At 36.7% G+C, this 23270-nt stretch overlaps 1 protein-coding gene across 8 annotated transcripts in view; it reads right to left on the reverse strand.

Moving 5' to 3' along the window:
* Jade3 (jade family PHD finger 3) overlaps positions 1–23270 on the reverse strand; it is a 137116-nt gene that overhangs the window by 40156 nt on the left and 73690 nt on the right. For 7 of the 8 annotated variants that reach the window (XM_021222769.2, XM_021222768.2, XM_040733713.1 and 4 more), the window contains 3 exons: positions 14070–14227; positions 3256–3333; positions 704–894 (listed from right to left, as the gene is read on the reverse strand). In XM_021222769.2, the coding sequence (XP_021078428.1) occupies positions 704–894; positions 3256–3333; positions 14070–14227 (427 nt within the window). The remainder of the gene's footprint in view (positions 1–703; positions 895–3255; positions 3334–14069; positions 14228–23270) is intronic. The other variant, XM_021222772.2, reaches the window with a different exon arrangement.

The raw sequence follows: 23270 nt of genomic DNA on the forward strand, positions 1-23270 counted from the left end.
CTTAAAGGACAAATCAAGAGGAAACAAAATATACTAAGTGTTTAAGAGAAAAAAATAGGAATTTAGTTGTTGGCAGCATAACTTCCATCACCATGTCAAAGATTATTTAATATATTTTTAACTGTTTCACATTATTCATATACTAGCTTTAACATAAAGAACTCATTGAAGGTAGCTAAGGACTACTTTGGAAGTATTTTTCAATAAGCCTACCATTCTAGGTAACAAAATTAAAAGCCTTATATTAAAGGACAATGGTCATAGTAACCTGTCATTTGTAGTGGAATAGTGGGTACTGTTAAATGCTGTAGATAGATCTTTTCTCTAACAACTGGAAGACATACCTCTACCTGCGACCAAAAACAGGTCTCATTATCCTTTCCAACCAGAAGTTCAATCAACAATCACCATACTAACATTTAGTAGTATGAAGCAACTTCATGAAACTTATGTGTTACCTGTATCTGTACTATTATACTGAATAAATGAAGGACAGGTCATTTGGATTTTATTACTCTATTTCAATATAGATGACAAATAAAATACTGCTATACTTTATGCACTTGAATAAATACCTCATTTCATCAAAAATAAAAATAAGTGAAATGGAGGGTAAGAAAGGAAAGCCAGTTTTACAGGTTCAAACAACTTAAAAAACATTGGTGAAGTCAATGCACAACTTACTTGTAAGGAAACAGCTTACCCATTTCTCCAAGGTCTTCATTGAGTTCCTGAAGCCAAAAGGTATCCATGTCATCTAGGTCATAGCGGCATGTAGATGCTGCCAGCTCTAGGGTATTGATATAGCCAGGCTCTGCAGACTCTGGGATGGAACAACGGATATATTTCCGGGGCCGGACAAAGAGAACTTCTTTTACTTTTTCAGATATAATCCTAGAAAAGCAATAGAAAGACATTGGCAACAATTAACAAATGACAGATTTCAGGTACTGACAAGATAAGCCAAATGACTCTGGCAATAACCGGGAGCATGCCCTGCTATTCACTCTGAGAGGTAGACAGATCCCTTTCTAGAGTCAAATGGTTATGCAAGTTCAGTTTCATCATCTTTTGTGAACTTACTGACTTGTGATGATATGCTTCATTGACCTCTACAGGTCTGGGACACTATTACTATTTATTCTAAGAAAATGTAAATGTATTGTGTGTTCTTGACCTAATGGTCTCCAAATATATTTAGAAGAGAAAAATCTGGTAATGAATGTTATCTGCACAAAGTTATCATGCTTAAACATACACTTCAGCAAAAACCATGACTTCCTTCTATGGATAGAGTACTAGTTGGTAGTGCAGAACACAGGTTTTAGACTCGCTCAAGTCTGTTTTTTTTCTGTCATTCATTTGTAAAGTGGTCCTGAAAAATTTAGGTAAGGTTCAGTTTCCTTTGTGCAAAAGCAGGGACAATAATAATAAATTCTTAAAATAACACCAAACTGGTAAGATTATTATGCTTACATGAAATAAAGTATTTGGTATGGTATATAATAAAAACAGGTTTCAGGAACATTACTGTTATATTTCTTACTACTTTCATTATGCAAATGAGTTAAAGTCAAGAAATCATAGAGTTGTACAAACTCAAGGTATTTCCCAACCATATATGACAGCAGCTATAGGTCTGAGCCAGGGCTACATGATGGAATAAAAGATTCCTATTACTGCATCAACTTCTGTAGTGAGCTTCAGCAAATTCATAGCTCTCCTGATACCTAAGAACCCAAGGCAAGAAAACCAATCAGGGGAAGAAATGTAAAATTTCCATGCCTATTAACTTATTCTATACTTGATGGTTTAAGTACCAGATGAGGCATCGTTTAAGTACCAGATGCGGCATCAGAAAATATAGCCAAGGTGGATTATTATTTCCTGGAAATTTTAAAGAACAGGGTGGGTTAGAGAGAGAGAGAGAGAGAGAGACTCATGTTATCATAAAATAATGAAAACCATTCCTCTGGAAGGATTTTAGAGTTAATTTAATTCTAGAGTAATTATGTATATATATGAGGATTAATAAATTTATCAATACATGTACTATATATAGTTGACCATGTAAGTATAGAAAATATATATTTTCTTCTAAATATTCTTCCCAAAGCCTGTGATTTCAAATAATTATTTTGAATAGTTAATAACTATACATATTTGTACATTAAAATTCTTCTACCATATGGAGATCCAAAACCAAAAACAATAAATATTTCAGGAAAATGCAGAAATTTAAAGAATTGAAGCTAAAATTTTGGGAACTGTATTCAGAGGCTTGCTTCCAACTGAAAAGAACAAAATACATGCGTTCCAAAGACTTCAAGATCAAATATACAGCGCTTCTTTGGTACATGGCTTTACAAGGCAATTATAGACTATTTGAAAAAGCTATCTTTTTCTAGAAAAGACTTTATAGCTAATGATTCATTTCAAATGCTTTAAATTATACAAGGAAAAAGGCAGATTATAAATTTTCTTATGCTTATAAAGCTTCTGGAAGAATACAAAGGAGAATATATTTATAACATCAAGGTAGGCAAAGATATTTTAAATGAAACACAAATGCCATCAAACACAAAAGTAAAAGAATGAAAAAACACACATACTAAAACTCTAGTTATTAAAAGAGTGTGAAAAGTAATTCATGGGGTAGACAATATTTACAATTAAAGATAGACAAATTATCCAAATAAAAATCGGCAAAATATTTAGGCAGACACTTCATAAATAAGACACCTCTTATGACAAATAACCTTACCATGGATATTGAAATCATAATCACTCTTATCTATCAGAATAGCTATGAAGGTCTAAGAGATGGTAAAAAACAGAAGCAAACAGACCTACCTATATTATAATGCTGGCTTGGGCATGAATTGGTATAAGCCACTTTGGCATCAAATATTATAGGTATAAAGTATATATAGGATATGAACAGATGCATGCCATTTGACCTAGCAAATATACTCCTAGGTATATATTTAATAAAAATGTACAGACATGAGAGTAAAAAGGTTCAGTTTCTGCAATTGCTAGAAACAATTTAAATGTCTATTAAAGGTGAATGAATAAAATGTGGCATATTTACACAATGAAATATGATGCATGGGTGAAAATTAATGAACTATTACATGCAACAGCATGGATGGATCTCACAAGCATAATGATGAACAAAACGATCCAGTCTCAGATGAATACATACTATAGGATTCTATTTATATGAAGTTCAAAAACTGGCAAAACTGTTACCTACGGTGAGGGAGGTCAGTTACTGGCAGGGAGCAGAAGAAAGGCTTCTGGGGTGTTGGTAATGTTCTATTTCTTGATCTGAGTGGCAGTTAAATGAATATGTTTAATTCATGAAAATTCATTCATCTATACAATTATACATTCTATACTTTCTGGGTGTACACAATATTTCAATGCAAAGTTTATCATAATGATAATTAGAATGGTGATGCCATCTTACTCGTTTTTCCATTAAGTATAATAAACTAAAATCTGAATCTAAGGACTGAAACAATAGCACCAAATGCAAGAAAAATACATTGGTAGAAGGCCAAATTAATATAAATTTACAAGAGAAGTTACTGAATTTGTGACAGAGAAGATCTTTGAAAATATTACTTTGGGATTTTATTTTTGGCTTTTCTAGACAGGGTCTCACTAGGTAGCCCTGGCTATCCTGGAATTCATCATGTAGATCAGGTTAGTCTCTAACTCAAAGAGGTCTACCTGTCTCTGCCTTCTGAATACCAGGATTAAAGACATGTGCTACCATGTCTGCAAGATTTAATTTTGAGACAGGTTTTTACTATGTTCCCTGCTAGCTGGGTGTTGGTGGCACACACCTTTAAGCACAGCACTCGGGAGGCAGAGGCAGGAGGATCTATGTGAGTTCGAGGCCAGCCTGGTCTACAGTGCGAGTTCCAGGACAGCCTCCAAAACAATACAGAGAAACCCTGTCTCGAAAAACCAAACCAAACCAAACCAAACCAATGTTCCCTGCTTCAGCCTCCCAAGTGCTGGGATTACAAGTGTGTTATCAGCCCCTAATTAGGACTTTTTAGAAAACAGCTTAAATTATCATCATTTACGCGCGCGCGCACACACACACACACACACACACACACACACACACACACACACACACACGCATGCATGCACGAACACACGCAAAAACTTCTGGTTATCAAAAGACACATTGCTTTGTGTGTGGGGGTGGTGGTGGTGCTGTGGTATCGTGTGTGTATGTGCTATAGCTTTAGAGCAGTGGTTCTCAACTTTCCTAGTGCTGTCCTCCAACCATAAAATTATTTCATTGCTACTTCATAGCTGTAATTTTGCTATTTTATGAATTGTAATGTAAATATCTGATATGAAGGATATCTGATATGTCACCCCCAAAAGGGTTGAGAACCACAGGGTGAGAACCATTGCTTTGAGGAAATTCTAGAATACTATGATTTTCTTTGCTAGCCATTATGGACTAGGTATAGAGACACTACGAATGGCATCAGATCACTGACCAAATCAGCAAATGTTCACAAACTCCAAAGTTTAAGTAATTTTGTCAGGACAAGATAAGCATAGCTTTCAGTTTAGTATAACTGAATGTTGTCGTGACTTTCTAGACAATTGGCTTTTGGTAAAGGACTCACAACCACATCTCTATAGAAAGATTTATTCACCTGTTCTTCACTTGTAGGTCAGAGTGGCTGGAATACTATTAACTCTGGCCCAAGTGGACACTAATGTGCCACTGAGGTGTTATTGAAATGAAACTACTATGACTATTGTTTGACCTAAAGCTTAACATAGAGTTTTATTGATAGTGACTTCTCAGGGGCTTTTCAAATGATCTAGAGATTTGAAAGATAGACTATGTTGTTTCCTAATGAGTGCCTAGAATTATTTTTGAACAGTACAGAAACTATATAAATATCACATCGATTTTTTAAAGATTTAAAATGAGTATCTTAAAATTAACTAAGTAATTGTCTCAAAATGTCTTTTAAAAAAAGATATGGTCTCAACTCTGTAAATTCATCACAAATCCCAGGCTGTCTTCAAACTCATGCTAATCCTTCTGTCTTTGCTTTCTAAGTGCTGGATTGATAGAACTGAACCACAACCCCTGATGTCATAAATATGTTTAGATATAGTCTCCCAAAATGCCCCCTGTTAATTCTGTTGCTTTGTGATGACCTCTTCTTCCCATATCTCTGTGACTCAATATATGAGAAAGTTACCATTTCCATGACATAATGACATTTTTATAATCCCACATATTCTTTTACAACGTGACTCTGGTATTCTTCAAGTTCTGAAGATTATTTCTTCTCCCTTTGAATAAGGGATGGCTAATGATGATTTTGACCAGCAGAAGTAATGCTATGAGCACTGCAAGGCTGGGTCATAAAAAGGAAAGCAGCCTTCACCTGGATATTAGGAAGGAACAGGTGCACTGAGCCTTGTGCCTGGAGCCTATAAGGAATATGACTGCTGAGATTGTCAAGACTATGAGAGAGTCAAGCCACATGTAATTCTCATGTCATGCTAGTTTAAGGAAAAGACCTTTATAGGTTTCTAAATCTGACCCTCAGCTACTTTTCAGACTTCAAACTTCAAGTCTAGTTGCTCTGAGCTGCTAAATCTGAGGGCAATTTACTATTAGCACTGAAGCTTGTAATGGAAACAAACAATAGGGGCAGCTTTAAACTTCAAATAACATAAACAAGTATGAAAATGCTCTATATATTGCCAATGCTACTCAATTTTCAGAATCAAAATCAAGAACGATAGAATTCTGTAGCCTAAAATGGAATGGGAAAGATGTGGGAAGTCAGGGGGTAGAGGAAGTAGTTGGAGGTGCAAGAGGTCATGATGCCCAGTGAAGTTAAAAGGCAGGCTTCTGTACCCATGCATCATTAAGGGGCATTTTCCTTTCAACTTAATACATGAACTCTGCATGTATTTTGAAAGTACAGTCAACAGGATCTACTGCATATGAAAACTGAATATGGGTCAGTAAATGATCCCAAAGATGTTGGTCTCAAAAAAACCTTATCTCTTAGAATATTTACTGTTGAAGCATTCTCTCTCTGTCTCTCTGTCTCTCTCTGTCTCTGTCTCTCTCTCTCTCCTTTCCCCTCCCCTCTCTCTCTGGGGGGGGGAGGTCCTGCTTATTCGAGGTTGCAGTATACTATGGTCTGGCAGCTCTCTCCAAGGTCATCAACATGGACGACTCCCCCCACACACCCTGTTTTCTGCCTGACCTTATTTGGAGACAGTCTCTAAGCCTTAGATGCCGGACTTATCTCTAGTATGACCCTTGACGCAGTTCCCTGTAGAGGCTTTATCCTTGCTGCCCATGTAGTAATTAGACATTGTGCTAGGAGCATTACAACAGGACCATGCTTCCACATATAATAACTAAGACTTGTACTAGGAGCTTTATGATAGGCGCATGCTGCTTAATGCCAATTAGGTGACTCCCCAGCCACTGTCCGTATCTTTTATATCTCCCTTCACTCTGGAATAAAGTTGAGCTGATTCACTTAAGTTATTTCCTGGAGAGCTATATCCGCTGTACTCACAGGCTCTCTGTCATCATTTCTGCCACTTGTCTTCATGGACTGGTGGCCAACAGGCCATGAGGAAAATGGGGATCCCCTCCTCCTTCCATACCAGAGGGCTGACTGGGGTTTGATCCTGTGCAAGCCTTGTGCAGATATTTTCTGGATATGACAGAACTGTTGCATTCATGAAGTCACAACTTCCCCAACTATTTTATTAGGTCAATATCACCTCTATAACATAACACTTAATAAAAATACCATGAGAAAAGGACACAGGTTTTTTTTCTCATGTCAGAAACATAGAGAAAAATATTCTTAATGAAATATCACCAAATTATATCAAGCATTACACCAAAAATTCTAAATTCAAGTCAACTGGGTGTCATGAACTGAACTGTACCATTCCACAGCCAAAAACCTAACTTCAACGTAACTTGGAGACGGGGTAATAGGGGCAGTTAAACTTAAATGAGACTATATAGATAAAGCATGTCCATTAAGAAAAGGTCATGATAGCAGGAAGAACTAACAACCTTATCAGAAGCTAGATCCTGCTGAACCTTGATCCTGAGAAGTTCAGCCTTTAGAATTTTGAGAAATAAGTTTCTACAGTTGAAAACATCCAACCTATAGGCTTTTATTATGGCAGCCCAAGCTAATATATAAAGACTTATTTCAACAATGCAAGCCTAGTCAATATTCAAAAACTTCCATCACTATGCTATGAACAGGCTAAAGGACACAAATCCATATGCTCCTACCATTTGATACAGAAAGAGTATATGAGATGATAAAAATTATAATGGATTAGGAGCAAAGCTAAGTTTCTTCAATTTGTTAAGCAAATTTATAAAAATGCTAGTTAATATCATACTTAATAATGAAATATTGGATGCTTTCCACCTAAGACTGGACAGAAGGTAAGAGTCTCTGTTCTCACCAGGTTTTGTTGACACATGCCTTTAAGCCCAGCACTTGAGAGGCAGAGGCAGGCGAATCTCTGTGAGTTCGAGGTCAGCCTGGTCTACAGAGAGAGTTCCAGGGCAGCTAGGGCTATTAAACAGAGAAACCCTGTCTCAATGCCCCACCAAAAGGTCTCTGTTCTCAATGTGATACTGGAAGTTTCAGCCACTGCAGTAATTCAGCAAAGAAAAAGATGAAGTGACTGGGAAAGAAGAAGGAAAACCATTCTTATTTTTAGGTGACATGATAGTGTATGCGGGAAAATACCTAGGAACTGAGAATTTGAGGGTCGTGCCTGTAATTCCAACACTCAGGAAGCTCAGGTAGGAAGATTGGTCATGAGTTCAAAGCCAGACTGGGCTATAAGCCAGACTCTAACAAAAATGTTTGTTTTTTTTAAGGTTGCTGGAGAGACAGTTTAGGCATTAAAAGCACTGCCTTTGCTTCCAGATGATGTGAGTTCAATTCTAGGATGTACATGGATGCCTACACTGTCTCAAGCTCCAGTTATAGGGGATTCAAACCTTTCTCTGGCTTCCATGGACACTGCATATGTATATATGCAGGCAAAACATCCATATACATAAAATAAATAAATACAAATTTAAAATAGTTTTAAAAAGACATAGAAACAGGCAAACACCAATACACATGAGAAATAAAATAATTTAAAAATTGAAACTATGAAATTGGCTGAAAATGAATGGAACTAGAAAATACTGAGGTAACCCAGACACACAAAGACAAATGCTCTGTGTTCTCTTTCATATGTGGATCCCAGCTTTGAAAACATATTATGGATTTTAGACATGGATCAGGGGAGTGCCAGCCTACAATCCCACTGCTAAACCTTCATCCAGTGGCTGATCAAAGCAAAGGCAGATACCCACAGCTAAACGCTGAACTGAACTCCTGGAATTCAGTGAAGAGAGGGAGGACTGATGAGCAAAGGGGTCAAGACCATGCTGATGAAACCCACAGAGACAGCTGACCTGACCAGTGGGTGCTCTCGGATCCCAGACTGATGGTTGGGTAGACAGCATGGGACTGTTCCAGAACCCCTGAACGTGGTGTCGGTAAGGAGGCCTTGGCAATCTCTGGGGGGGATAGTAGATCAGTGTTTACCATGGCGAATGAATGAACTTTGGGAGTCCACACCACATGGAAGGATGCTGTCTCAGCCTGGACACATGGGGGAGGGCCTAGGTCCTGCCCTGGATGAAATGACAGACTCTAGAGATTCCCCATGGAGGGCCTCAACCTCCTTGGGAATGGTGTGGGGATGGGGTAGGGGGCTGGGGGGGCTAGTGGAAGGGCAAGGGAGGAGGGGAGAGAGAGGGAGCTGGGATTGACATGTGAAACAAGCTTGTTTCTAACTTAAATTAAAAAAATTATATATAAAAATAATCTTTTGGACATGATATGGTTACTGCCTTCATGAAATCACAGCAGCTATGATTACCTCCATACATAAGATTTGGTTCTTCAACATTTCATCATGAACAGGGGAGGAGCTTGAGAAGTTCCATTCTTCCCTTTAGGAATGAACTATTGGCAGTTAATGGCTACTGGGGAAGAAGATCCATTTTTTTCGTGGTGTAGCCAGTAGATGTTGCCTATCCTCTAGTAAATAACCTTCTACTCATGCTCATGTAAGCAACCCTAATTAAGCTTAAAAATACACATGATGGGGGCTGGAGAGATGGCTCAGTGGTTAAGAGCCCTTCCAGAGGACCCATGTTCAATTCCCAGCACCCACATGGCAGCTCACAACTGTCTGTAACTCCAGTTCCAGGGGATCCGACACCCTCACACCAATGCACATAAAATAAAAAATTAAACAAAGTATTTTAAAAAATACACACGAAACAGGAAGGTTATTTGTTGGAAGGAAGTACTTCAAGAGGAATAGGAGTGGGATAAGAGAGGGTAATAGAATGTATGTAATGAAAACATACATGCATGAAACTGTCAAACTTCAAAAACTAATTCAAGATATATCATACATTTAAATGGAAGCATATAACTGTAATAGTCTTAAAAGAAACACATGAGAAAATCTTTGAAACGGACATATGGTCAGGTGAAAATTGATAGATTTGACACTAAAAACACAACCCAAAAGAAAAAAATGACCTGGAGTAAAAACACCTTTACTTTCTACAAGACTGCTAAAAGGATGAAAAGACAATTTACATCTAAATTAAGCTGTGAGAAAGTAAATGCAAACCACATTTTTTGAGGCAAAGGCCATATAGCTCTCTCTGTCCTTGAACTAGATATGTAGGCCAGGCTGACCTTGAACTCCTAAGTGAATGGATTAAAGATGTACACCACCATGCTGGGAGCAAACCACATATTTGACAAGAGATTCTTATTGCAAATGTAAAACAGTTCTGAAGTCTCAATATTAATAAGCCAATACTAATAAACTCAATATTAATAATGATGTCAAGTTACCTCCGTGACTTGGCATTTGCCACCAAGTCTAATGACATGAGTTTGATCCCTGGAACTCACATTCTAGACAGGAAGAACTGACTTCTGAAAGTTAATCTCTCACCTCCACATACAAGTGTGTGTCTAACCCCTCCAAAAACCAAAAATGTAAAAGAAAAAAAACCCAAAGGAATGAATCAGAAAATGATCAAACATCATGAAGATACATTCCACTGAAGAGAATTGGGTCCTATACAAAAGACAGTCTTGCAGCCACTTCATGTTATGTTATGAGGTCAAGTAAGTGTGATACAATAACCCAAAACGTTAACTGAATTAATTTGATTTTATTTTTGAGTCAGTGTCTCATCATGTCCAAAATGGCTTTGAACTATTACTTCCTATACCAGCATGGCTAAATTTGTTTTTGAAAATAGAGATGAAGGTATAGAAATGTATTATTTTTCAATATTCTAATACCATATCACAAAGACAATTTTTACAAAGTCCAAAAAATAAAAACCATAGAACAGGCTAACCTCTGAAAAATGCTGGCTATTTAAGAGTAGCAGGTGCAATACGTGGTTGTAACTGACATCAGGTATTTCAAACATAAAGCTTTGATTCTATGATTGATTACTATTTAAAGCCAAAGGGGATATTATAAGAATCTTTAAAAAGTACCAACTCCAGGGGCTAGGAAGATAAATTAGGTGCAAACACAAAAACCTGTGTTTGATCCATAGGACCCTCATAAAACAAGCAAACAAACAAACAAAAAAAGAAGCCTGGCAAGGTGGTGTGTTCCTATAATCCCAGCACTGGGAAAGTGGAGACAGGCTGATTCCCTGGGACTTATTGGCCAACCATCATACCTGGAGAATTCCAGACCATGACTGCCTTTAAAAAGGAAAAAGAAAGGCTTCTCCCTCTAAATAGCCTGATGAGACTTGTGAAAATAGTTCACTACTCTCTTGGTCAAGAAAAGTCCATAAAATCATACAAATGAAAAGGTTCAAATCTTTGTGTTCCCTTTAAGAATATCCTTGAAACTGTCTAGGTCATCAAGGACATGCACATCAGAAAAGCCACTAAGTATCTGAAAAATGTCACTTTAAAAAAGTAATGTGTGGTCTTCAACATGGTTTTGAATGTTGGGGAAATTCACGGAGACACATGATCTGAGCAAGTGAGAGTTCACTGACCTCAGACAGCTGGGGGACCTCCATAAGACTGAACTAGGCCCTTGAACATGGGTGACAGTTGGGGGGCTGGGCAGTCTATGGGGTCACTGATAGTGGAACCAATATTTCTCCCTAGTGCATGAACTGGCTTTTTGGAGCCCATTCCTTACTCAGTCTAGATACAGTGGGGAGGGCCTTGGTCCTATCTCAAGTGATGTGACAGGCTTTGTTGATTCAACATGGGAAGCCTTAAACTATCTGAGGAGTGGATTGTGGGTGGGGTGGGGGAGAGGGTGAGGGAGTAGGAACTGGGGCTGGTATGTAAAATAAGATTGTTTTAAAAATAAAAATAGTTTTTAAAAAAGTAATAACGTGTGCTTTTCTGGCAGTATAATGTTGGAATAAGTAGGTGTGTCCAGTTCAAACAGTGGGGCTGGACATAGGGTCTGTGTTTCAAAAACAATGCTGAATTTCTGCTGCATATATTTAAAAATGCAGGGAGTAATGCTGAACTTAAGGGTTTAGATGTAGTAGCTGTAGTCATTGAGCACATACAGGTTAACCTAAAGTGGGCTGTTGAACTTACAGAGTTCATGGTCTGATTAACCCATCCATGAATGCCCTCTGACACACTGAGATGATCTTCACTAACGAATAACAAATTGTGCTTAAACCAGAAGCAGCTGCACAAACTAAAAAGGTATCCCTGAAGAAACATAAACACTTAAGGCATGGGAATACATTCAGCATAAATTTACAGTTTAATAAAAAAAGATGGATGGCACCTGAGGAATGACATCCAAGGTTGTCCCTGGAACTCCACATGCTTGTACTTAAATGTACACACACACACACGCACGCACACATGAATGCACACTTCTATTAAATTCAGGAAATACAATTAACATATTCCATAAAATTGCTCCCAAAGCATCCCCTAGACATTGTGCAAGTTACTGCTAGAAATTTTTAGTGTAGTGTTGCATGTCTGTAATCCCAGCACAGGAGGTGGCAAGGAGCTACACAGTGATACCCTACACAGACCAACAAAGCTAAACAAACTTAAGTCTCACATTTTAGATCTACCAAATCAAAAGCTCTGAGATACGACTTAAAAGTCTTTTTTTTGAGACAGGGTTTCACTATGTGTAGCCATGACTGGTCTGAGAACTCGATATGTAGTATGGGCTAGCCTTGAACTCATTAGAGATAAGTTTGCCTGCCTTTGCTTCATAAAAGCCAGAATTAAAGGAATCTATACCACCATGCTCCCAGCAAGAAGTCTTTTTAAACAAATCTTTCAGGTACCACTACTTAGGAAAGGAAATATATACTATATACTACAGAATGACACCGTGTAAGAAATTCAAAATACAATGTAACTATCAAGAGCAGTCAGTTCTGATTTTCATTAAGGAATTTAATATGATCAATAATTAATTTAGTTGCTTACCTTGACCAATTAAAATTAAGGGCTTTCTAAGATAGGCAAAGAACTATGGGAAATAGAGGGAATTTAATAAAAAATTTCAACATATAAAATGGTAAATATCCTAAACTCTTAGAACAAATTAGAGCATTAAGGGCTTGCATGAATTAGGGAGTATATGTCTCTGTAAGAGGAAGCTAACTCTCAAGTCTCTAAATTTACTCTTCTTAAACCATCCTAATTTTGTTGTATTACTTATCAGGTAGATAAAACTTTTAAAGCAGTACATTCTCCACTTGAGCAAAAAGTATAAAACTCACCCCAATAAAGTATATTTGATATACTGAATTAACATCAAGACCAAACATCAAGTTGTTTCAATAATCCTTGGAGTGTTAATGGAAAATGCAGCAACACGGCCACTACACTTATATAAAATGACAGCTATTTAGGAGGTAGGAGATGTTACCAATGATAAGCAAGTGAAACTTGGAATGTGTGTTAAAGAAGAAAGGGTTTGAGAGTTTTCCATAACAGAGAATGGGGAACCTGGGTCTGCATTTCTAGAAGTGATTCTAGAACATAAATAGGATATATGAACCTGGTGATAGGAGTAGAGAGGTTAAGAATGTTTATCTCTACACTTTAAGAACCTAACATGTATTAGGCATGGTGACATATGATTATAGTCCTAGTACTCAGAGGGCTGAGGCAGAAGGACAGTAGTTTGAGGCTATTCTGGGCCATATAGTGAGTTCAAGGCCTATATAGTGAGACATTGTCTCAAAAAAGGTACTACAGGTTCTACCAGCCCTTTATCTGGAGCTGTGTGTTCTACTTACTCATTCTTGCATTTGCTCAAATATACATTCTACTTCATGTCAGACTTGTGTAAAGCACTGGGAACACCAAAACCAGTAGGATAAAATGGTTTCGAAAACCAGCACAACTTTTGAAGAGATTACTACTTCCTTTGGAATAAAAACCCTTTTCCACAATTCAGTCTTTCTACCTTTACTGTTTTCAGGTCTTTAAAATGAAGGTTGTGTGCTTACAGCCACCAACTATTCTATTACTTCCTTTTCATTTGAGTTTTTGTTTTAGAAGCTATATGCTTTGGTTATCTATTAGTACCATCGCTAATGAGGCTCCACTTACATTGAAGCAATTTCCTATTGAAAACTTATCTCTTCAAAGACTAATAAATGCTACTGATGGCCGAGTCAGATATGGAAATCTTGGGGAAATCGTTTCCAAACTTTATATTGGACTTCAAAGCATTTCATGTTATAAATTTCTTAGATAAATGAGCTGGAATTTATTGATCAATCATGACTTGGTATAATTGCAAGTTAGGTTAACTTTGTATGTTAGGAATGTATAGCTATTCCTCAGTTTCTCCCCAGGAAATACACAGAAAACCAAGAAAGCTCTTTTCCTAAGTCAAAGTTGTGAACATGCCAATACCTGAGAGAAGGTGTTGGAACAGAATCTGGATTGGCTGGTACTTGAACTCCTTTTTCCCATTCTTCTTTCCATGTGTCAGTAAAGAGGTAATAGCTGTCAGGATTAATGTGGTGAGAGTCAGGAATTTTCATGGCACTGATGAGGTCCTTTCGGAATACCTGGGAAAATACATTGCACATAATTTAAAATCACTATGAAACTGGTACTGCTTAATGTTCTTCTAAAAAAATTATCCCTGCTCAACATCTATCTCTAATAAGAGAAGCATCTCCTGATTTCTAAAAGGGCATGACAATTTCTGTTTGGGAAGATTTGACATACTGACAGGGAAGCCAGCTCTTCTGGATTTAATGAAAGGTAAAAGGACTTCTTCTAGAATTTTTTTGGCTCCTTGAATTTAAATAAACAATATAAGTTATTCCAAAAGAGTGTTTTTAATTAAAAGAAACAATCCTTAACTCTCTTAAAGTAACAAATATCTACTGATAACTTACAATTATTTAGGCATTACCTCATTTAAAAATTTACTTAGAAATAGTTATACTTTATTTTGAGATCAGCTTGGCCTATAGTCTTAAATCCTTGCACAAAAATTATGAAAATGGTATAGCATTCTTATATTCTCTTGAGATAGTTTCAATGCTATTAACACCTTAAATTACCAGGGTAAATTGTAGAATTTTTTGTTTGTTTTGCTTTGAGACAGAGTCTCACTGCATAGCCCTGGCTGACCTGGAACTTTCTAGGTAGACCAAGCTGCTCTCAAACTAAGAGATTATCTTGCCTCAGGATCTTAGTGCTAGGACCAAGCACTAAGCATCATTTCTTGCCTCAGAAAAATTTTGATTTAGTTTTGAAAAAAAGATCTCACTCTAGCTCGGGTTGATCTAGAACTTGGAGGAATCCTCCTAGCTCAGCTTTGTAATTGCTGGGATTACAAGCCTCAGTTGCCATACTGGTTCCTAAACTAAGAAATTAACATTCTGATATACCATTGCCTAATCTATAGACATTATTCAATTTACATCAAGTTGCCTTAGTGTCTTTCTGTTTTGGAGTTCAACCCAGGATCCTCTATTATACAACACAGTTATACCTCCTTGGTACCTTCTAATCTGTGACAATTTCTCAATCTTTCCCCTTTTTCATGATTGACTCTTGAAGAGTATTTGTAATATATTTTGGGGTGTGTCTTGCCAACTGGGACTGGTTTGGTGTGTTCTTACTGGTTTGAGAATATACATGTTTGGGATTTGGGGTTTCTTTGGTAAGAATAACACAGAACAATTTCTGTGTTCTTACTCTATTTTATCAGGATGTATAATGTTAAATGTCTTGTTTTCTGAAATTGGACTACTCAGTTCAGACAGTATCTTGTTAAATTAATTCAGACGCTGTCTTACTGGTTTTCATGGTTGTTAGGTTAGTATGTTTTTTCTTTTGCAATGTAAACATCTTGGAGTAGACACTCAGAAGACCATAAAAACATCTTGCTTCTCAAATTGTTTCCTATTTAATGGAAATTATTGATGTTTTATATGAAAATATTTGCTCTTATCCTAGATAAGCACTTTTAAGTCACTTGAGAAGGTATATTCTCTGTTGTCTATAGTACCAAAATACACAGTTTGATAGATATTAGAGCTACCTTACTATGTATGTTCTTTAGAACTTCTATTTCCTAATCTGTTTTTATTTACTGAATCTGTCTGATAGTTTAAGATGTGTTCTGTTTAATTTTTCCCCCTGTCCTGATGGAGATTCAACCTTGGGCTTCCTACCTGCCAGATGAGTGCTCTACCACTGAGCTATATTATCCATGCTCCCTTTTTTTGTAAAAGAGGTTTAGGACTGTGGCTGGTCTCAAACTTGTGGCAATCCTCCTGCCTCAGCCTCATATATATGCTAGTATTACAGGCATGAACCACCATGTATACTCTTTCAACTGTGTCATATTTTATAATTACATTCATTATGCTATATTTTCTGTGTTTCTTTCTCTACCAGATGTGCATTTTTTATTCACATGCACACACAAGTGCATGCATATGTACCTAGAGATACATTATACTTGGGAAAGTTGACAGCTTTATTCTAGTTACCTCATACTCAAAACTTTATCTTAGTTATCTTATCAGTGTTTCTCCCTATCAGTGAATTACTCAAGGGTGATAAGGATATGAATGATAAGTATACTGTGGCAGGCAAGAGACTCCTAATGAAGGTCTAAAACTTCATCTCTTTAAAAGAAACCTAGCTGTTATAGAAGTTCAAGTGCCAGAGGTAGGGCAATGATTAATGTACATAGTTACAATTTGGACTCAGGTAAACTAATCAGCAAATATGATTAAAATGTTCATGGTAGCCAGCTTTCAATTCTGCCTTGTCATCAAAAGAACAAAAGCGTATAACACAAATTCTTAAGCTAACATGGCAACAATTTGGGTAAAGAAAGTCCAGTTAACATCTAGGCAAAAAAGGAATCACACCTTTACATGCAAGCATACATACACTGGTCTATGCTTCACAATGTCTACTACAAAAAATCATATCATTTACAGTACTGAGATGAATGTGCCTACATTTCTAGAAGATCAAAGGAAGAGACTCTATCAAGCAAATTTTACTCTTTAGTGCTCATCAGGTCTCTCAAAGTAGAATGTCCAAATTTTGTATAACATAACAGTGGAAGTACATATTATTACTTGATAAAACAGCAGTCATGTTTAAACTGAGGTAATTTTTACAAAGTATAAGGCCAAACTATCATATAATCAAATGGTGCCATTTAAATGGGGAAGAGCTCACTCCATTTCCTACTTTGTAGGGACAACTGAAAATGTTTGTTGGTTTTACTTAGGAAGGATTTTTATGGCACAGCATAGAGTAGTCTACATTAAGCATAAAGGTGGTCAGGTGGCAAAAAAATCTTACTAGAAAAAAAATCTTACTAGGAATCCTAGCCAATTAAAATTAATTGGGTGATGCACTAGGAGAAAGCTAAGGCTACAAGAAGCAAAAGCTGGTTTACTTCATAATGTTTCATATAGGTGCATAAGAGATCACAGACATAACTGTTTACCATGTTTTGCACAGAGCTCAGTGTTCTGAGTGATTAGGAGACAATGAATCATCATTTTGCTGAACACTCTAATCCATTTTTTAGAAATTACTAGAGTACCCTCAATAAGCCAGTGGTTAAGTGGTCTTAGCAGTTTATAATAACTAATGTCTTTAAGAAAAAAGTAGTATTGTGGTAAATCCTATCTTAGATCTGGAAAAGACAACTAGACCTAATATCTGACAAGAGCCCCAAATACTTCATTATTTTTCAAGTAATATTCTTTTAAAAAAGACTTACTTATTTTTATAAACCTGAATGCTTTTCCTGAATATAAGTTATACACCACATACCTGGTGTCCACAGAGGAGAAAGGGGCATCAGATCCCCTGAAACTCTTGAGTTACAGGTGGTTATGAGCTGCTATATAGATGCTGGGAACTGAACTCAGTTCCTCTACAAAAGCAGTAAGTGCTCTTAACTGCCGAGTCACTTCTTCAGCCCCCCACTCACTTCTCACTTTTCTCTCACTATGAACTTTAAAAGGCCATACCATCAAATGACACAGCATATGCAATGTGTTCATAAGTCTGCTTATGAAAATCTGCTCTATATGGTTTCTTAAGTAGCCTGGAAGCATGTTAGTAGGTTGACTGCCCACATCCTAATTTCCTGAATTTATAGATGTTTAAATGTTTAGAGAAAGAGTTTTTGCAGCTTTATTAAGGATCTGTAGAAGAGATGATTATGGAATGTCTGGATAGACGATGTATCTGGTAGTAAATGCCCTTAATAGATAAAGGTAGAGGAAGATCTTTGAATAAAGGACTTGGAGGCAGTGACTGGGTGATGCACTGATGAAAAAATAAACAAAATCAATAAATACCACCAAAAACTTAAAGAAAAACTGGAGCCTCCCCTAAAATGTCTAGAGAGTTCAGACTGGCTGATTTTGCATTTTTACACGCTAGAACAGAGAACAAACCCTTATTATTTTAGAAGGTACCTACTTTGTGGTCTTTGTGGTAATTTATTAACCCAAGCCTAGGAAGAATATATATATATATGCATCCAAACAAAAGAGTAATTTAAAAGACTATAGATAAGCAGAGCACAGACTAATGACATCTGGTCCTTGCCCATGACTCAAAAAACCCTGAACGTCCAGGGATCAAGTACTCTGTGAAGTCTGGGAAAGCTCAAATTGCAGACTAACCAACCAACTTAAACTCATTTTTCCTAAACAAGTCAAAGGTAAACTCAATAGCTAGTACAGTTTTGACTTCCCCTTTTGAGAAAAACAGATGGCTTATGTGTTAAAGCCCAATTTCACTTTCATGTTAGTTACATTAAAAGGTGTCAGACCAAGCTTTCTAGAGAAGCATTTTTACTCAAATCATGGTATAAAAGTCTACATTATCCTGATATATAAGTCAAATATTTCATTCATGAGGCAAAATAGAAAATGCTGAAGAGATGGATATGTAGGTTCAGCAGTCAGACATCTGAAGTGATATGAAATATATTTCCTGCACTGTCTTATGAACCTATTTTTGATTAGAAAAGATATTCTCAAAGTTTAAAAATATGAACATAAAGAAAATAACTGAAGCATTTCTTTATATATATGCATATTTGAATGTATTTTCATAAAGAAACGGTAAAAGGATAAACTAAAATACGTGCAGGTGAGGCAGAGTAAAGGGAAGGGAATATCTTAGGCTGTATCTTATTGTTATATAGTATCTGAGATTGACTCATTTAGAAAGAACACATTTATTTGGTTCATAGTTCTAGAATATGGAAGTTCTGAGACAACAGTGGTTATATGTGGTTAGAGTCTTATTCCTGCAGCATCCTAAGGGGGAAGGGAATAAGAGCATGGGATAAAAGTCAAAATAAGACCAAATCTGCATTTACAACATATCCATTCTTATGACAGGCAGAGGGAAACAAAACCTGGATCTTTTAAAATGTATTTTGTTTTATAGTTTGATGTTTGAACTAGAAAATGTTTTATATAGTTAAACGTTTCTAAAGAAAGTAAAACAGGCACTGTGATAAACTACCTGCATTGGTCTATTGGTCTTACTACATACTAGATAATTTAGAAAGTTATCTAAATTCTGTATCTCACTCTATTCCTCTATAAGATGGGGATAGTTTGTATGGGTTGTTTTGAAGATTAAATAAGTATATTTGTATAAAGGGCTCAACAATATATTGGGTTCACTGTGGTTGTTAACAAGCATTAGTTGGAGTTATTTTAATAACATCATTAGTCTCAGCTTTCCTTCTAAAAGCAAAAAGAAGTATACAGTTGAGTTCTATCTAGTCAATCTATCAATTGTTAAGACAGTGAGAAAGATGTGTGTTGGTTGCTCAATGAACATGTGCATTGTTTGGCTCCCAAACCAGCAGGATTCCCAAGCAAGAACACTATCAGGATTATGAACTAGCATTCTAGAAGTCATAGGTTATACAGAAACTTCACAAGCAAAACATGGTCATTAGTTGCCAAGTTAAAGATTGCAAATGAAAGTTATAAATGTATTCTTTCTAGATAATGAAGTTGAGAAGTTTACAAGTTCTTAATTGTGTGCCTATTTTAGATGCACTAGTGGTTTCCCCCAAAAGTTCCAGAAACAAAAGGGCTTTGTATTTACCAGATAACTGCTCATTTATGGTCAAAGAGATTCACAAGCTAACATACAGTCCAGAACCTATGCCAAGACCAACACTGTGTATGCATCTGGCATCTCAGATGCTTGTAGGAACAAAGGAGGCCTCAGTATGAATTCAACTAGAATATCAATGCATACAGATAGACAGACAGATAGACACACACACACACACACACACATACAGAGAGAGAGAGAGACAGACAGACAGACAGACAGACAGACAGACAGACAGACAATAAATTAAATGCTGGCAAGGGTTTAGGAAAGGAAGAACTATATACACTGCTGGTAGAAATATAAGCTAGTCCGAACACTGAGGAAATCAGTGTGAAGGGTCCTCTTAAAACTAAAAGTAGAACTACTATATGACTCACTTATGACACTCCTGGGAATACACGAAAAAGGAATCTAAGATATCTAGTACCATCTTCTTGGTGCAGGACACCTGCACATACAGACACACACACACACACACACACACACACACACACACACACACAAATAATAAATCTTAAATGAACTAAGCTAGAGTAAAAAAGACAAGCATCCTATGTTTTATTTCATATGTGGAGAATCTGAATTTAAAAATATAACATGGGGCCGGGAATTTAACTTAGTGGTAGAACACTTGCCTAGCAAGTGCAAGGCCCTGGGTTATATAACAACATGCAAAGCAAAAGAGACACTAACAGGACAGAAACTAATGGGAGGGCGGGTGGAGGTAGAATGAAATAAAAAGTGTAATGGGGTTGGTAACCATGAGCAAAGTGTAAGATATATATTTGTGAAGCTGTCATAATGAAACCACTATTTTTTACACTCATTCAAAAATCGAACAGCATGGGTCCTTAGGCCCATATAATGGGACACATCTGTAATCCCCGCACTCTAAATGTTCAATGACAGTCTGGGTTACATAACCAGTTAGAGCCTAGCATGAGCTACACTGTGAGACCCTTTCTTAAGCCTGCCCCTTCAAAATAAAAATAAAATACAAACAAAAACAAAACAAGAACATGAGCACTTTGGGGAGGGCTACAAGCTCAAGGAAAAACTCATGCAAGACAAACCCTTAAAATACTATATATAATTTTCAGAAGCTATATAAAATCTTTGAATCGCATGTGAAAGTAATACAACTCTACTGAAATCTCATTAACAGATAAAATGGGAGAAGCATGCATAGCAACCTCACTGATACAATACTAAACAATAGCTATTAATGTAACTAACTGAACCCTAAAAAAAGAGATAATTCATATTGTACTTCAATGACTAACTCCCGGGGGGGGCACCATAACATTTGATGCCCCTTCCCCAGACCTCACCACCAAGTGAAAACCTCTACTGACAGTAAGAGTGGTTAACAATTGAGAATGCTGCCAGAGACACGATCTCTGAAGACAAGCACAAAAGGACTCTAAGACTCTTAAGAGGGCAGATAAGAAATCTGAAATCAGTGATGTCAGAGTGACAACAAATTCAAACACCAGTCCATACTTCTTGTAAGACTGAAAAATGCTGACCCCACTTTAGAAAATAGCTGGGGATGGGACTGGAGAGATGGTTCAGAGGTTAGGAGCACTGAATGCTCTTCCAGAGGACCCTGGTTCAATTCCTAGTACCCACACAGCAGCTCACAGCGGTAACTCCAGTTCAAGGGGATCTGGCTTATTCTCACAGACATATATGCAGAGGTTTGATAAAACAAAAGATTTAAATAGACTCAGAGTCTTATAGCATAATACCAAAAAATTCTGGGGTATAATAGAAAATTAGCTGCTATACTAAGAACTGAGAATTAGAATAGACAATTAATTAATAGGCACCAACATCAAAATGACCAGAATGTTAGAATTATTGAACAAGAATTTTCAGGCACCCATAATTACGTTTCAACGAGAAATTGCAAACACTCTGAAAATGACAAAGTCTCAGCAAAGAATAAAGGATAAGCAAATGGAAAATTCACAATGGAATAATACAAAACCAAATTAACACACTCTTGGGTCAAGCTCAACTGAAGAGTGAAATTAGCAAAAGAAGGAACCAGGGCTGGGGCTATGAATCAGTGCAATGGCAAGGCCTTGGTTTCAATTACTACTACTGCTTAAAAACACACACACAAAAGAAAGAACTAGTGAATGACAGAAATCATTCTGAGTGAAGGAAATGAGATCTTAAAGAATCTGGAAAAGTATCAAAAGTAACACTCAAGAAGGAGAAATAAAATGGAGTTTAACAGATATTGAAAAAAATGGCTACAATTTCCCCAAATTTGGCAGATTATATAAATATCAGATTCAGCATCACAAATAGAATAAATAAAAAGAAATTCATAGGGTTGGAGATATGGATCCATGGTTAAGAGTACTTGCACTGGTGGTACCTACTGTCTGTATTTATAGTTCAATGGGATCTAACACATTACTTTTACATTTCCACTGAATAATCAATCATCAAACAAACAAACAAACAAAAAACCAAAACTATGCCTTCAGTTATAAAACAAACCTCAACAAATGTAAAATAATTGAATCTATACCGTCTTCTCTGACAAAAAAGACTCTAAGTACAAATCAACACAAACACACCAAATTAAATATTTGAAAAGAAAATTAAATATAAAAATTAATAGGATACAGATAAAATGGTATTTAAAAGGATATTTAAAGCACTAGAAGTTATATATTGTAGTAGATCAGTATTTATCCCTGGTGTACGAATGGACTTTGAGAGCCCATTCCACATAGAGGGATACTGTCTCAGCCTGGACACATGCGGGAGGGTCTAGGCCCTACCCCGGATGATATGACAGACTTTGGAGATCTCCTAGGGATGGCCTCACACTCCCTCAGGATCAGAGGGGGGATGGAGTGGGGGGTTGGGGAGGCTATTGGGGTTTCAGGGATGGAGAAGGAGCTGGGATTGACATGTGAAGCAAGCTTGTTTCTAAGTTAAATTAAAAAAATCAGAGGCCCTCCTACACACAAATGAAAATAAAAAAGCTGAGAAAGAAATCAGGGAAGGAACATCCTTTACAAATAATATAAAATATCTTGGTATAATTTCAACTAAGTAACTGAAAATCCTGTACGAGAATAACATCAAGTCTTTGAAGAAAGAAACTGAAGAAGATATCAGAAGATAGAAGCTCTCCCATGTTCATAGATAAGTAGAATTAACACAATAAAAATGTCCATCCTACCAATAGCGATCTATAGATTCAATGCAATCACCATCAAAATTCTAACACAATTCTTTACAGACCTTGAAGGAACAATACCTGACTTCATATGTAAAAACAAAAAACACAGGATAGCTAGGACAATTCTATATAGCAAAAGAACTTCTAGAGGTATCATCATCCCTGATTTCAAGGTCTACTACAGAGCTATAGTAATACAAACTGCATGGTACTGGCATAAAAACAGACAGGTGAATAAATGGAAGGGA

This window comes from Mesocricetus auratus, unplaced genomic scaffold (genome assembly GCF_017639785.1).
Source record: "Mesocricetus auratus isolate SY011 unplaced genomic scaffold, BCM_Maur_2.0 Super-Scaffold_100033, whole genome shotgun sequence".
NCBI lineage: Eukaryota > Metazoa > Chordata > Mammalia > Rodentia > Cricetidae > Mesocricetus > Mesocricetus auratus.